Source organism: Sorex araneus, chromosome 6, assembly GCF_027595985.1.
Source record: "Sorex araneus isolate mSorAra2 chromosome 6, mSorAra2.pri, whole genome shotgun sequence".
Lineage (NCBI taxonomy): Eukaryota > Metazoa > Chordata > Mammalia > Eulipotyphla > Soricidae > Sorex > Sorex araneus.
Window position 1 is genome coordinate 121,062,741 of NC_073307.1, and position 16,517 is coordinate 121,079,257.

Here is a 16,517-nt window from a genome sequence, read left to right on the forward strand (position 1 = left end):
TATTCCCTATGATATATACATAAATGATGAAATATTTTTCAGCCACAAGGAACAAGAAACAAAATTATGAAATTTATTGTAAGTAAGATGAAAACAAAGAAACTCATGTTTAGGGAAGTATCACTGTATCACTGTCATCCCATTGTTCATCGATTTACTCAAGCAGGTGCCAGTAACATCTCCATTCATCCCAGCCCTGAGATTTTAGCAGCCTCTCCTTACTTGTCTTTCCCAATGCTGCCATATTGGAGACTCTTTCAGGTCAGGGGAATGAGACCAGTTATTGTTACTGTTTTTGGCATATCGAATATGCCATGGGGAGCTTGCCAGGCTCTGCTCACTTACTTTATGAAGTAAGCCAGAAAAACAAGGGAAATATCTAATGTTCCTCAAAAGTGGGAGAAATCCTGGCTACCAGATTTAGCAATACTCATCTTAAGATGGGGTGAATATTCCTGGATCAGGTCATATATGATAGACTGCCATCAGCATTTCCTTAACAGGCACAAGTGTGTCATACCTTCCACAAGAAGTTTTCCAGGGACCCAGAACTCTGAAATGAAGCAAGTCTCTCAAACTTATAAGAACCAAGTTGACTGTAAAGGCAACATCTATGTATTGAAGCAGAGGCTGTGTGTCAGAACAGCTGTGTGTACCTGTTGGATATCAACCCTAAGTGTTTTAGATTTCATCAGTGAATTGCCCCTTTTCCTCTTCCCAGAGAATCTTACCATGCTCTTGATAGCATCCCTAATTTAGTTAAAGTTTATCTTTATCCTTTCCTTTGTATTTTAGATCTCATTATCACAGTTCCCCAAGTCAATCTTGATTTCCTATAAGCCAAAAGTTTCTGGTAATTCTGAACTTGGTATTTGTAGTGCTTTGTAAGTGGTGTGCTTTCTTTACTATTTATTCTACAGCCTTTTTATAATTTACTATAGAGCAATGTTCTTTGGTTAAACACAGGAAGACCACTAATGCTATGCTCCTAATATTTGAGAGTTGATTGACTCTGAAAATATCTACTCCTGGGCATTGGCCATAATTACTTGACTCAGGCTTCAGTTACTTTATTTCCTAACACTGCAAAAGGAGATCCCGGCTTGAGACTGGGATGGTCCGAGGGTGAGTGGCAAAGTTATCCCAGCATCAAAATGGAAGTCTAGAAAGCAGAAATGCATGGTATTGATGCAAAATCTATGACTTAATAGACAGAGGAAGGTCAATCTGAACTGGCCTGTTGAGACTTAGTCTGGGATTTATGGGAAAATCCTTGCTTCCTCTCAGAGCCCAGAGAACTGAGTATTGGAATCTTGTCTCTTACTGTTTTTATACAAATAACTGTAAGTATTCATAACATATACAAATAGAAGGAAAGATAAAAGCAATGTAGATGTCCTCAGAAGACATAGCGTCTTATTAATATTCCCTCAAAAATTTCTTATGTTTTATCTATATAAGTGATCTATGTAAATTTCCAGATCTTACCTATGTAAATGATCAGTCACACCTAGGTCCTATACTTCAATCTCCCGAAGATGTTCTGTAAGTATGCTATCAGGTCTGCATAAAACAGGCCCCTTTCACCATCAGGCTGTGGTCTCTTGTCTTCTCTTGTCTCTCTGCCTCTCTGCTGGGAGGCTTATGGAGAATGGGGGGTAGTTCTGGGCCACCAAATGTAGATGTAGTCCCAGCAGTACCCACTCATTATTTTGTGAACTTACATGCATCCCAACATTGAAGAAGGCTGTCTACACTTTCACTCTGTCATCTCAGAAAATTCTTGCAAGGCCCTCAGGAGAATCAAAATAAGGATCTTATCAGGCTGTTGCTACTGTGAGGTCAAATAAAGTAGCTTAAAAGGGATGAGGCACAGCTAATATCTCAGACAAAACAAACACAAATGGATAAAGTTAACATCAATATCTTTCAGAATCCAAATTGTTTCAGGAACAGTGGATTTCCTGGGGAGTTCACAGGGTGGTTAGACAGCACACTGTGAGCCAGATGGTCAGATAGACCATGGTCAGCTCTTTGTTCTGAGATCCAGTCATCAATCTGACCAGCAGGTCCAGAGAAGATCCATCAAGAAGTAAAGACTAAAAATATTGAATATCCAGCAGTCATGGGACCCTTTTTAGTCATTATTACCAAAATGGAAAGCCTTTGCCCTTCCCTTCTAGGACACTCAGCAGTAGGGTCAAGGTCCGGAACAAGACATGCATGTCACTCACATGTGTTTCAGATGGTGACAGCAGCACATTGTGGGACACATGGTCGTTCACCCCTCAGTGCTGATAGCTTGGATGTTTGGGCCTGAGACTTAGGTGAGTGCGAACACATGGTGAAAATCTGGGTATGTAGGTGAAAATGGAATGGAAGGAGTTGATGAGTGTCTCCCGAGGCTTCTGGAAGGAGTAGGAGAGAAGATCAGAACATATCTCGTTGAGGTAACAGAGAAAGTATTCCTCCATCTGTGAAAGTCCAGGAAATATAACACAATACTATTTCCTGCTGTTCAACCAGGACAATAGCAATAAAGAGCAAGTCCAGTATCTGTGTCTGTATTTTAAGAAGTTCATGGATGGCATGGTTAGTTCTATGGATCATTGTGAGTTCAGTGTTCCAGGCTGTGATGGGTGGATCCATGTTCAAAAATTCTCAACTTATGCTCCTGAGATGAGAAGTAAAGATGTGAGCCTCTGCTATCTGATCACTGATACACATGGCCACCTGAGGTACTAGGCAATTACTATTACATTTTTCAGAGGAAAGAAATGGAGCTATGAAGATATTATACATCTTACTAAAAGTTCAGTTGTGCTTTATCCCTCATTCAAACCTCAATCTCTCTACTTTTTAAACTGTAGATTTCATTACTGCTATATATGTCTCTTATTAGAGTACAAACAATAATTTTTAAGTAAACTAGAAATAGTTTGAAGTTGTTTTTTTATCGAAAGCTAAGTTTCTATGTGACCAATGTAGCTCTGAAGGCAAAAAGAAAATAGCAGATATATCATAGTCTTTGACTTCAGGCTCCGGTACAAAGGTAGCAATTAAAACATAATGGCACTGGAACGAAAGTACATACAGACCAATGGAATAAAATTAAGCCACAGAAGAAATATATTTATGCACTTATGTGAACGACAAATATTTACTAATTGATTTTTAAAATTAGATATTATGGTACCTAGATATACACAGTTATTCTTAACTTAGTTTTAGGCATGCGATGTTTTAACAATTCCATCAGCAGTGCTGACTTTCCTCTACCAATGAATCTAGGTGCTGTCTCAACCCCTTGTCTCCCTTTTTGACAGGCACATTTCTAAATTATATTATGAAGTTTCAATTTTATACTTAGAGTATTGTGGGCTCTGTAATATAGATATATACATATGTCCATCCCATCCCTATACTACTATTGTACTCAAAGCTCCTGAATCTTACTCCTGTAATTTCTCCCTCCTCTATACTTAGCTTTTCCATTCCTTTCTTTTCCTGTCCTCATTTCTACATTCACTGGTCGGGGTGATCTGGTTATTGTCGCTGAGAAAACAGATATTCCCTCCTCCTATGATTCTTCTATAGATCAAAATTAAGTTATCTGATCTGGTATTTGTCCTTCTATGACTCATTTAACTTACAGTTCTACACAAGTTGCAGAAAAAAATGCATTTCTTTATCCCTTGCAGCTATTTTTTATAAGTTGTATGTATAATGAATATTATTTTCATTATTCATTTCTCTGTTTGGACACATGGGTTCAGTGCACATTCTAATTATTGTGCTGAGAGTTGCTATGAATAATTGTGAGCATACGTCCTCTTGGAAGAATGGTTTGTTCTGGGGATAGAAAGAAGTGGAATTGTTGGATCCTATGGCAACTTTCTCTCTCTATTTATTTTAGGCCACGCTTAATGGGATTACTCAAGCACTATCCTCATGGATCACTCCTGGCAGGCTTGAGGGAGCACACAGGCTACCAGGGATTGAACCAGAATTGGCTACATGCCAGCAAGTGCTCTACCCACTGTATTATTTCTTGGACCCCATGCTAATTCTATATTTAATTCTCTGAGAAACCTCCATATTGTTTTTTCATAGGGTTGCACTAGCTGAAACCACAGGTGAGAGTTCATTTTTCACCAGACATTCACCGACAGTTAGTTTTCAGTTTTGTTATATTTTGGTTTTCGTTTCTAATATGTGCTAGTCAAACGGTTTTCAAATGATATCTCATTGTCATCTTCATTTGTATTTCCCTGTTAGTAAGTTATGATCAACAATTTTTCCTTGTCTCATCATTCTTGTCTACTTCAGAAAGGTGCCTGATTGAAAAATTTTCTCTCTCCGTTTTTGGATAGGGCTTTTTAATTGTCTCCTGTTGCTTACTCTTGTGCTCCATTTATCTCCGATATGAATTCTTTTTTCAGCTGTGTTGAATGTAAATATTTCCTCCTATTCTGTTGATATCTTTTCATGTTAACCCATGTTTCCTTAGCTGTGCAGAAGTGTTTGAGTATGATGAAGTTCCAGTTAGGCATTAATTCTCTCCTTGTTTTTGAAGTCTTGGTGCTCTGGTGAGAAAAGGAAAAGTACAAACACATTTAGCTGTTATTAGTGTGATGCCCTTTTCATTCATGACATTGAAAATTAATGCCAGTTGTGCTAAGTCCTTGTCTTTGTTGCATTCTGAAAAAATTGTTGAAACTGGATCCTAATTCATGTTGATTGTAGCATTTAATGTGCACCATAGTAATATCCACATGTATCACTTATTTCTATTCATTAATGGCCTCATATGCACGAAGAAGATAAATGTTAATAAGAATAAATGACTTTCCTAAGATTCACATTGGCCAGCTTAAGCCCTGATCCCAGCTCTATGTCCATGCCATTGTCACTGTTTTCTGCCACATAATTTATCAGGAGAAGAGCTCCCATCAAATATCTCTGAAAGGGGTAGTTTCTGAGGATGTATCAGAGTTGTAGAGGCTGCAGTTACCCACTATTTACATTCTCCTCAGAACTATTTTTCCCAAGGTGTTTGAGTTTCCTGATTCTGGATCGTATCAGGTAATTGGGCCCTCTCATGACTGAATACCTGCTCTTAGGAGGGCAGTTAAGACACTGAGTCATGAGCTCTGTCTTTCTTTACTTACAGTGGGCTAACTGCTACATGCCAGAAAGGACCATGTATTGTTAATGCAATTTTGTTGCTGTTGCGACAGGGAAATGCACAGTGGAGGGCACATGGCATGGCATGTCTCAGGTCAGTTTTATTTATTGTAATTCATTTAAACCACATTTGTTATTCTATGTTCTAAAGTCAAAATAATGATAACAAAATAGTTCTAATATCTGCTTATCACCATGTCTTCAAATAAAATTCACATTATACTGGCATCAAGTTATCATACTAGTGAGAAATCATTCCAAAGAAGTTATACATATGGACATATGACAATCAGAAGAGGAAAGCAAACAATTTGATGGAATGTAGTGAATAAGAGATCTATCACCCAGGGAAAGCCCCAGAAACTAAATTTTGTGAGCATACTAAAGACTTCTCTGCCTTGCCTTAGTCACTATATCTCATTTGCATATTCCCCATTAATAATGCATCCAGGAGGATATATATCTCTGTGCCTCAATGATGGATTCCCATTTCCTCTGACTCTGGTGCATCCAGAAACATGAGACGTAAAAAAACTGTGAGGACAACCATTTGAAATACTTTCTCCCTGCCAGGCTGTGAGTTTGCAGTCACACAGGTAGGCAGTGAGACAGGCAAACACCCTACCTGCTCTACTGTCTCACTGGCCCCTGAAATTCTGTCATGTTGCACCTGTGTGGCTCCCAGCTGAGGTTCATGGATGAGCTTTATGACAAAAATACAGCAGTGGCTTTGGAAATAAACTTGATAAACTTACCTACTTTGCATTCTTTTAGGTTGCAAACTGACTTCTGTTGACAGGAAGAGTGTATAAAGATTCACCTTTGTTTTGAACCCTTTTCTGTCCCCTGTAGAAGAACCCTTGGAAAGAGTGGGAGTTGGTGGGGAAGGTTGGCTTAAGTTTTCCACAATTTCTGGTGTGTTCCTGGTCAGAGACCTGCTGTCAAATGAGACCACAATGTCTTTGGTGTCATGAGCACTTTGGGGATGGCTTAAAGTTAGATCTGATGAACTCTTCATCTAAGCCTGTGCATCTCCACCTCCATGTGGTACACTTTCTGCTAGTGGTTCTTGTGGATTCTCTCACTGATAATCATGTACCAGGGCAGCAACAAAGCAATAGGAGTTGGCTCTGTGAATATTTATAATTAACAATAAAGTGCACATTCCTTATCTGAGACTCATTCTCTCTCTGAGATGTTAAATTTTACATTATCATGGCAACAAGTCACACATTTTCTTTGCAATTTATTTTTTACTTCACCACAGAAGTTTGTCATCTCATAAGAAATCTACTGGTCCTTCTCTATCTCAGCTGCCTTTTCCCCTAGAATGTGAGACCAGTTTCCAAGCTGTGGGGCAGACCTCCTGTTTTTTTATGTTTTAAATTTATTGTCTTTATTCTTGCTCTTCTAATTTGTTGAAAAGGGTACAATCAAGTGCACAAAGCATACTTAAAGACATTTTAGTAACTATAATCTCTTTATGCATGTACTTTTACTTGTGGGGCTCCTATAAATTTAAAAAAAAATTTATTCTTCTATAGAATCACCATGTGGAAAGTTACAAAGCTTTCAGGTTTAAGTCTCAGTTATACAATGCTCGAACACCCATCCCTTCACCAGTGCATATATTCCACCACCAAGAATCACAGTATACCTCCCCCTCCCCCCACCTCCCCAGCCCCCCATCCCGCATGTGTAACTGCTAAGTTTCACTTTACTTTCACTTTACTTCGATTACATTCAATATTTCAACAAACAATTCACTATTATTGATTTGGAGTTTCTCCCCCCTAAAGTCAACCTGCTGAAAAGAAAGCATTTGATAATTTGTTTTCCATTGCTAAGAATGAAGAGATATGAAGACCTCCTGGTTTTTATCTTGACTACTTTTGAGTGTTAGTGTCCCATTCTGCTACTTTATATTCTACATATGAGTGCAATCTTTCTATGTCTGTCTCTTTCTTTCTGACTCAGGTTGAAAACTGCATACCAAAAGTAGACTGCAGACTGAGCATGATGGCGGCTCAATACCTCTATTGAAAACTACAACACTCAACAGGAGAGAGAACAAAAAGGAATGCCCTGCCTCAGAGGCAGGGTGGAGTGGTGGGGGTTGGAGTGGGGGTGATGGGAGGGATACTTAGAACATTGGTGGAGAAGAATGGGCACCGGTGGAGGGATGTAAACCAAATGCAAACATGAAATTTCATAAGTTTGTAACTGTACCTCACGGTGATTCACTAATAAAATTTTTTTTAAAAAAGAAATCTACTGGTCCTAATACCAGAATTTGCAGTTTGGTTCACATTTGCATCTAAATTCTTTTCCTATGATTGCTGACTTAAATAATATATACGCTCTGTTTGCTACTTGAACAAGGGAGTCATTTTCATTCATATAAAAGATGTTAGTGTATGGCAGGAGATTTTGAAATTTTCAGATTCGTAATTAAATTTAATTTTAAATATTACACTAATACATTCACGGGAAGTTGAATAATATGCAAAACAAACCAAGTGTGGGCACCAGAAATAGTGCAAAATCTCAATTGTTTTTTCTTTTTTGGGTCATACCCAGGGATGCTCAGGGGTTACTTCTGTCTCTGCACTAAAGAATTGCTCCTGGCAGTGCTTGGGGGTCAATATTGGATGCTGGGAATCCATCCCAGCTCTTCAGCATGCAAGGCAAACGCCCTACTCACTGTACTATCGCTCCAGCCCCTCAATTTTTAATGACTTCATTATAAATTAAAATTTCTCACTTAATTCTCTGAGATAAAAGTGCTAAACATATCTTCATCAACTAGGGCAACACTGTGGGATAAGGCATTATCAGATGTTTTTGGTGGAAGAGAACCAGCAAGCAGGGCCATTTAAAATGTTTATAATGGTGTGAGGCGAAGTGAGGGCTCGAGGGCGGCCCAGGACCCTGGCTCCGGGGAAAAAAATAATATTTATAATGGTTAGCAATGTCATAATTTTCCTCCCTTTCTGATGTATTAGTTTATTTACAGAGATGATTTTGCCTGTGAAAAATACATAATACAAAGTTTACACATGTAGAAATATTTATAATATTATTACCAGAAGTAAATGTGTCCAACACACAGAATAAATTGCAATCCATATAGATAATTAGCTCCTGTGTAACTGCATAAAAACTGTAATATATTGATTTGGAATGGTTTATAATTTAATACTCTGTTAAAAGTGTGTGGACCATACACATATGGAATTGATGACCAAAAGATCTAAAACTCTCATAAAACTCAAGATCAAAAACACATCGAGTCCTGTCTGAAAGTTGAAGATTTGAATAGACTCTTTAAAGAGCACTAACAATTTTAAAGAAAATGGAAAAATGTTCTGTTTATTTTTTATTTATTTTTATTTCTATTTTTTAAATTTTTTAAATTGTATTTTCATAGTTATTCACCAAAATTTATTACATTAAATATTCCAACACCAATTTCACCACTATTAAAACTTCCCATCACCATTATTTCGTATTTTCTTAAAAACACCCAGCCTGCCCCATAGTCATGTCTGAATAATTTATTTTGTATTGCTTGTTATGAATAATCCTCTAAACATGATACAATATTTCTTCCTTAGAGAAAAGATTGTGAAAATTATTGTATCTTACTTTGGAGCCATTAAGCCCTTGTATAAGAAATTACTTACATGCTTTTATAGATTGAGACTTCTGTGCTAATATATATGTGTATATTTATCATCATCATCATCATCAGCCCGTTGATCAACAATTTTCTTGAGTGGACTCAGTAACGTCTTCATTTGTCCTAGCTCTGAGATTTAGAAGCCTCCCTTTAACACATCCTTTCCAATGATGCCGCATTGGAGGCTCTTTCAGGGTCAGGGAAATGAGATCCATAATTGTTACTGGTTTTGGCATATGAACATGCCATGGGGAGTTTGAGAGATTCTCCCATGTGGGCTGGAAACTCTTAGTAGCTTGCCAGGTTCTCCCAGAGGGAGAACTAGGCTAAAAGATGTTGCGTGGCTGTGAAGCGGCTGTGTGCTTCTGGGAGCTTGGTGTTATAATCTCTGGATGTTGTCCACCGGTGGGATTGCACGGCGCCAGGGACAGTCCCTGGGTGTGACTGCCTAGCTACTGGAAAATGGGGAATCTGGGCGAAAGAGGCCCAGTCCTGACCCGAGCAGGCTTGGAGGTCTCAGCCCTGGGTCCCACACACCTTGATTCCTCTGCCGGTTCCTTCATGTGTGAGGCTCATCCAAATGTGTGGAGAGGGGCGTTGAGCATGGCCTCGGGAGCTCTGCTCAAGGCAGGGAGTGAAACTGAGGCCCATCCCCTCCAAGAGGCCCCTGAGGAAGACAGCAAGGCACGGGGGCAGCAGACTGTTTGCATATATAAACACCCCATATACTTACAACCCACATTTGATGAGATATAAATTAGAAGGCAACCAATCTCGATCAGATTTGATTAGATTTGATTCTAATATATATTAGAAGGCAACTTATCTTGATCAAATCTGATCAAGATTGGTTGCCTTCTAATTTACACCCCATGAAATGTGGTGTGCTATTCTTGTTACATGAGTGGCTTAGAGAATTAGATGTTCCTTCAGAAATTTGAACATTTTAAGTGGGTGATACAGCTGGAGTTAAATTTTTTAATTGGATGGCCACTTTGGGGTCTGGAAGAAGCTCTACTGTTGTTCTCTTCTGATATTCATTTGTGAGTCTCTTGGTCAATGCCATTAGTGATTTTCTATGGCACCAGATGCAGTTCTTGGGCATCACCGCCAGGCTCCCGGAAGGATATGGAAAAGAAGGAAGGTCGCCCATTCCTGACTCCATGGGACCCTGGGGATTTTAGTCACCAAACCCTCATACATAAACCTGCATACATGGGTTTTTCAACAGATTTATTCTCATGCATGAGGGGCTTGTCCTGAGCCTGTAGAGATCGGCTTTGAGCATTTCAGAATTGAGTTATAGATGTTTTTGACTGCCAGGGCTCTCTTGGGGCAGATGGTGGGCTCAACCCACACCCTATGAGGTGTCCTGGAATAACTTAGTCTGGTGTGGGTCATTGAGGCACCTCTATAGCTTGTTGTTCTCTTCCGAGATTTATTTGTGAGTTTTTAGATCATGACCGGTAATGTGCTAATATGGTGCCAGAAGCAGTTAGTAGGTGTTTTTTCTTTTTCACATGAAAAGCTAAAGTTCCTGTGTGACCAACATAATTTTGAGAGGAAGAAGAATAAGTAAGATGCATCATAATCTTTGACTTCAAGAAATAGTACAAAAGTATAAATTAAAACAATGATATTGGAACAAAAACCCACACATAGACCAGTGGGTTAAAATTAAACCCCAGAAATATATTTTTACACAAATGTGAGCAACTAACTTTGATTACTCATTCTCTTGTTATATTTCATTAGATATTGTGGAAATGTGATATACATAGTTATTCTTAGCAGAGTTTGGGGCATGCAGTGTTTCAATGCAACCCACAAGCAGTGCTGACTTCCCTCCACTGATATCCTGAGGTATTTTCCCAAGCTCCAGTCTGCCTTTTTGATGGGCACATTTCTAAATTTGATTGTTAGCGCTTTGATTTCATATTCTGCTTTGAGAAACGTCCATACTGTTATCCTTAGGGTAGAACTAGTTGAACCAGCCATGGATGAGATTTCTTTTTTCAATGAATCCCCAACCACTGCCCATCTCTTCCAAAGAAGGAGATATACACCTGTTCATTTTTTCTCCAAATGTTTGGATAGGGATTTTGGATTATTCTTTGATGTTAATCTGTATGTTTTATATAACTAAAATAGGAAACCTTTATCTAATGTTGTTGACTGCATAATTTTTTTCTTTTCATTTTATGTCTATTAGTTTCAGCCCATGTTTCCTTAGCTGTACAGAACTCTTTGAGTATGATGTGGTCTCATAGGTGTATTTTTGTTTCTGTTGTTTTGAGTACTTAATTCATAAGAAATGGTGTTTGGTGCAAGAGAGGAACATATGGAAACCAGTAAGTCCAGAGCACTGACACCATATAACAGATGTAACAAACAGATATAGAACCACTCCCCTATAGAAAAGACATTTGAAATTACTCCTAGAGTTTCATAGGCAACTTGTTTCATATTAACCTGGTTTCCCTTCTAGTTGCTCATCTGTGAGAAATACAAACGTGCCCTAAAAAACTCAAATACATATCACTGTATCACTGTTATCCTGTTGCTCATTGATTTGCTCCAGCGGGCACCAGCAATGTCTCCATTGTGAGACTTGTTACTGTATTTGGCATAACGAATATGACATGGGTAGCTTGCCAGGCTCTGCTGTGTGGGTGAGATACTCTTGTTACTGTATTTGGCATATCGAATATGCCATGGGTAGCTTGCCAGGCTCTCCAAGAGGGGCGGAGGAATAGAAACTGGGTTGGCTGAATGTAAGGCAAATGCCCTACCTGCTGTGCTTTCGATCCAGCCTCAAATACATATATTAGTACCAAAATTTATTTTGCATGAGCACTAGACAAAAATAGACTTTTACCTATATACACAGACCATGAAAGTAAATAGTGACTCACTTTTCAATGAAATACTATTCAGCTTTAAAAACTGAGAAATGCCATATATCTGAAATGCAGGGACACAATTTCTGAAAATTATGTCTACATTGTGATTGAGTTCACACAAGTGAGTATTTCCTGACATCTCCAGAGTCTCCTGAGGAAGACTGCCTTGACTTCCATTCTCATAAGGAACATCCCACAAAGTTCTCTGAAGTATTAATTTGAGGTTTGTTCTTTGCTGCCTTTTGTGCTGCCTATAGAGCCAACAAAGAAGTAAATCATGGGATTAGCACTGCTTTTGACACAGGTTAATATCTTTGTAACTAGAAAAGATTTTAAAATATACATAGTATAACTAATTGGCATTAAACCTAAGAGGATGCTCAAAGGCTTCCACAGAGGACAAAAGCCAGCAAAGTGAGCCCAAAAGTAACACATGCCCTGGTCAGGTTCTTCTTCCTGGAGCCACACAGCAATCTGATCATTAGTACCAGGCTGGATCCCAAAAGAAGCACCAAGGTGTTCCACAAAAATCAATCACGCGGCAATTCTGAAATCAATTCGCTTCCACAAATATATATCATATTCTCCAACCACAAAGTGGTATGCCATACACTGTGCTGAATCCACTGTCTCAGCTGCCTTTCTTTTCTTCCCCTGGCTGGTTGGTAAATGTTACAGAGGGCCACACTGTTAACACAACTTTTTTTTCAATGGGGACTACACACAAATGGGAGAGGTATAGGTTTCAAGATTCAGGCCATTTTTAGTTATTGTCGTTCATTTAAAACACAATTGCTGGGGCTGGAGTGATAGCAAAGCAGGTATGGCATTTGCCTTTCACGCGGCCGACCCGGGTTTGACTCCCAGCATCCCATATGGTTCCCCAAGCAACAGGAGGAGTAATTCCTGAGTGCACAGCCAGGAGTAAACCCTGTGCATCACCAGTGTGATCTTAAAAGCAAAAAACAAAGAAATAAACACAATTGCTATTCTTTCTTAGAAATTTAATATCATGAACCCCCAAAATTTTAAAAATAAATATTTATAAATAATTATAAATACCAACTTATTTTAAAACAAAAATCAAATTATACTGGCAATGATACATCTTTGAGATATTATTTCAAAGAAGTTATACAGATGTTATTATACAACAAAAGAGTGAAGCAAACATTTTAATGGAATGTAGTTAAGAAGAGTTCCATCACCCAGAAAAAGTCCCAGAAACTTAATTTTCTGAAGAAAGCGAACAAAGATAGACTGTTCTGCCTTTATAACCAAATCCATTTGCATATTCTCCATTGATTATGCATCCAGGAAGAAATATCTCTGTGCCTCACAGACTGATTACCGTTTCCTCTGACTCTTGGGCATCCAGAAAAATGAGGGTGACAAAATTTTGAGGACAGCCGTTTAAAATGCTGTCTCCCTGTCAGGCTGTGAGTATGCAGTGAGCAAGGCAAACACCTTACCTGTTGGACTACCTCACTGGTCCCTGAATTTCTGTCTTTTCTTGGTGCACTCAAGAATGTCTTTTCTTGGTGCACTCAAGTGGTTCCTATTTTGAGGTTAATGGAGGTGCCTTAGGACAAAAAAAGAACAGTTTCTTCGGAAATAAGCTCGGGAAACTTGTTTGCTTTTTATCCTTCCTTTAGATGGCAAGCTGACTCCTGTTGACAGGAAGTCTATGGTGATTCACCTTCATTTTGAACCCTTCTCTAGCCCCAAAGAAGACTCCTCAGGAGTGGAAATTGCTGAGGAGTTATCAAGTTTCCCGTGAACATCTGTTTTCCTTTTCAAAGACATGCTGTCCAATGAGACCACAAAGTCTTTAGCATCATGACCACTCTGGGGATGTTACTCAAAGTTAGATCTGATTAAACCTCTCTCTCAGCCTGTGCATCTCCACTGCCATTTGGAACACTTCCCTGCTAGTGGTTCTTGTGGATTCTCTCACTGACAGCCATGTGCCTGGGCAACACACAGAGATATGGGAGTTGAGTCTGTGAAGATTAGAAATAAAGGAAAATTTTCTTCTCTGAGCCTCAAACTCTACTTGACTATTTTAAATTTTGTGTTATTAAGATAATAAGTCCTTTTAATTTCTATTTTCCTTATAAATGCTACAGAAGTATATCAACTCATAAAATCTACTGGTCTCATTTCCAGAAGGAGCAGTATTAATCACATTTGTATCTAAATTCTTTCTCTATGAATATTGATTTGAATAACATTTATATTTCTATTTGTCAGTTTGAACCTGAGAATCATTTCTTTTCCCCATATAAGAACTTTGGATATGACAGGAAACAGAATTTTTCATATTTGTAATAAAATTTAGTTGCCAACATATGATAATGTTTTCAAGAAAAATTGAATAATATGCAAAATCAACCAAGTATGGACAATTAGAAATAGTCCAAAGTCAGTTTTAAATGATTTTCTTGTTAAATTAAAATTTTCACAATTGTTTTGTTTTTGCACTAAAGAACAAAAGTGTGAAGCACTTCTCTGTCAGCCATGGTGACAGTGTGGATTGGACATTCTCTCACATTTTAGACAGAAGTAAAATTTGACAGAATAGGCAAGTACAGCCATTTAAAATATGTATAAAGACATATACATGTGTATAAAATGTTAAGTGCATAAATATATATAAAATGTGTACATATTTGCACATGTAAAATGTATAAAGATATATAAAGACATATAAAAGAAAGACATAACCTTGAAATGTAAAATAGAAAATATTTATCTGACCTTGAATGTGCATATTTCTTTCCTCTTCATTTAGTTTCTACCAGTTTTAGCCCATGCTTCCTTAGCTGTACAGGGATGGTTGAGATTGATGAGGTCTAATTATTTTTGTTTCTATTGTATTGAGTACTAATTTATAAGAATTAATATTTGGTGCAAGAGAAAAACTCATGGAGAAATAGTAAGTCCTGATCACTGACAGCACACAGCAGATGTCTAAAAGAGATATAGAACCACTCCTCTAGAAAACATATTGGAAAATTTCCCTAGAGTTTCAAATTCAACTTGTTTCATATTATCCAGATTTACCTTCTGATTATTATATATGAGAAATACAAACACGCCTGAAAACACTAAAAGATTAATTTTAATAGCAGATTTATTTTGTGTGAACATTATGCAAAACCACAAAATAGCCCTTTTACATATATATATGTATATAGAAAGCATGAAAATAAAATGTAATTCACTTATAATATTCAGCTTTAAGAAGTGAGAAAGTGGTATCTGAAATACAATTACAAAATTTCTGAACATATGTCTACATTTTGATTGAGTTAGTTCCATGAGTATTTCCTGACATCTCCAGGGACTCCTGAGGAGGGCTGCCTTGGATTCCATCCTCCTCAGGAGCATCCTGCAAAGCTCTCTGCAGAATTACTTTGAGGCTCTTTCTTTGCTGTCTTTGCTGCTGCCTATAAGAGCCAACAAAGAAGTAAATGATGGGATTGGCACAGCTGTTGACACAGGATAATACACTGGTCACTTGAAATTCTTTTGTGGTGTATATAGTAGAAACATTTGACATCCGGTATAAGAGAAAATAACTGATTCCCCAGGGTAGTCCACAGAGCAGGAAGAGCAGCACTGTGAGCCCGATGGTCACATACAGCCTGGTCAACCTCAGCTTCTGGGAGCCGCACAGCAATCTGGTCAGCAGCACCAGGCTGGACCCAAACAGAAGCACAAAGGAGAAAATCAGCCACGTGGCAATGCTGAAATCTATTAGATTACACAAATATCTATCAGTTTTTCTAAACAATAAGCCATCACCCTCCATTCTTAGGATGATAAAGGGAAGGGACAGGGCCCAGAGCAGGGTACACACGACAGATGACATGTGTTTTGGGCGATGACAATGATACCATATGGGCAGTAGGACAGAGAGGCAGCGCTCAGTGCTAATGGCAGTGAGAATGCTCAGGCCTACGACATAGGGAAAGACAAATGTTATAAAATAAACTCGAAACATGATGGCTAAGTCTAGTTTGATATCTATGATCAAATGAGTTATGGAGGATATCATGTGGGTGGATAGACAGACAAAATCAGCTCCTGCCAAGTTGAGGATGTAGACGGAGAAAGCATTCCTCTGCATGTGGAAAGTCAGGAGCCAGAGCACCACAGAATTTCCTGCCAGCCCCACCAGGGAAATGATGAATCGGAGAATGTTTGAGATCAGCACAGCCATGTTAGGTAGTCTTTAAAAATTCACTGAGTCAATGAGTCACTTGTATTCTGTAGTGTGTTTTCAATCACGCAAGTTGGGACAGTGATACTCATGCTCAGATACTCTCTGCTGGTGTTCCTAGAAACACAAATGAGAAAGAATTTTCAGTATGATCATGGATTCTCGTATCCATACGGGTACCTGAGACCAGAGAGAAGCAACTAAAGCTACTAAGACAGTTTAATCAGGCCACACAGGTTTGGCATCATATATTTGGTTTCTGTCCGATCTTTCTGATTAAAGCCTGGGATTTATCTACTGAATCACAACTTTTCACAAACATGAAATCTTTTAAGGTCCCGATTTTCCCACTAGTTTCCTAGGCCATGTCCCACTGCACAGTATCTGCAGGGGAATTTTCTTGGCAGGATGTCAGGGTGGCATCGGGACTCTGAGACAACCTTCTTCTGCTCTGGGCCTTCTGTTCTTCAGAGGCATAAAGTATGTGATGTGTCAGTGACTCAGTGACTGAAAATGA

The 16,517-nt window shown here is 38.5% G+C and overlaps 1 protein-coding gene across 1 annotated transcript; it reads right to left on the minus strand.

Moving 5' to 3' along the window:
* Positions 1 to 15,070: 15,070 nt before the first annotated feature.
* On the minus strand, positions 15,071 to 16,000 carry LOC101551297 (mas-related G-protein coupled receptor member X2-like). Its single transcript, XM_004607940.2, has one exon. It carries the CDS (start codon positions 15,998 to 16,000, stop codon positions 15,071 to 15,073), a length of 930 nt encoding a protein of 309 aa, XP_004607997.2.
* Between the last annotated feature and the right edge of the window lie 517 nt (positions 16,001 to 16,517).

Bases quoted from the DNA above. Each gene is read 5' to 3' on its own strand.
- LOC101551297 (XM_004607940.2), bottom strand. From the start codon at position 16,000: ATGGCTGTGCTGATCTCAAACATTCTCCGATTCATCATTTCCCTGGTG.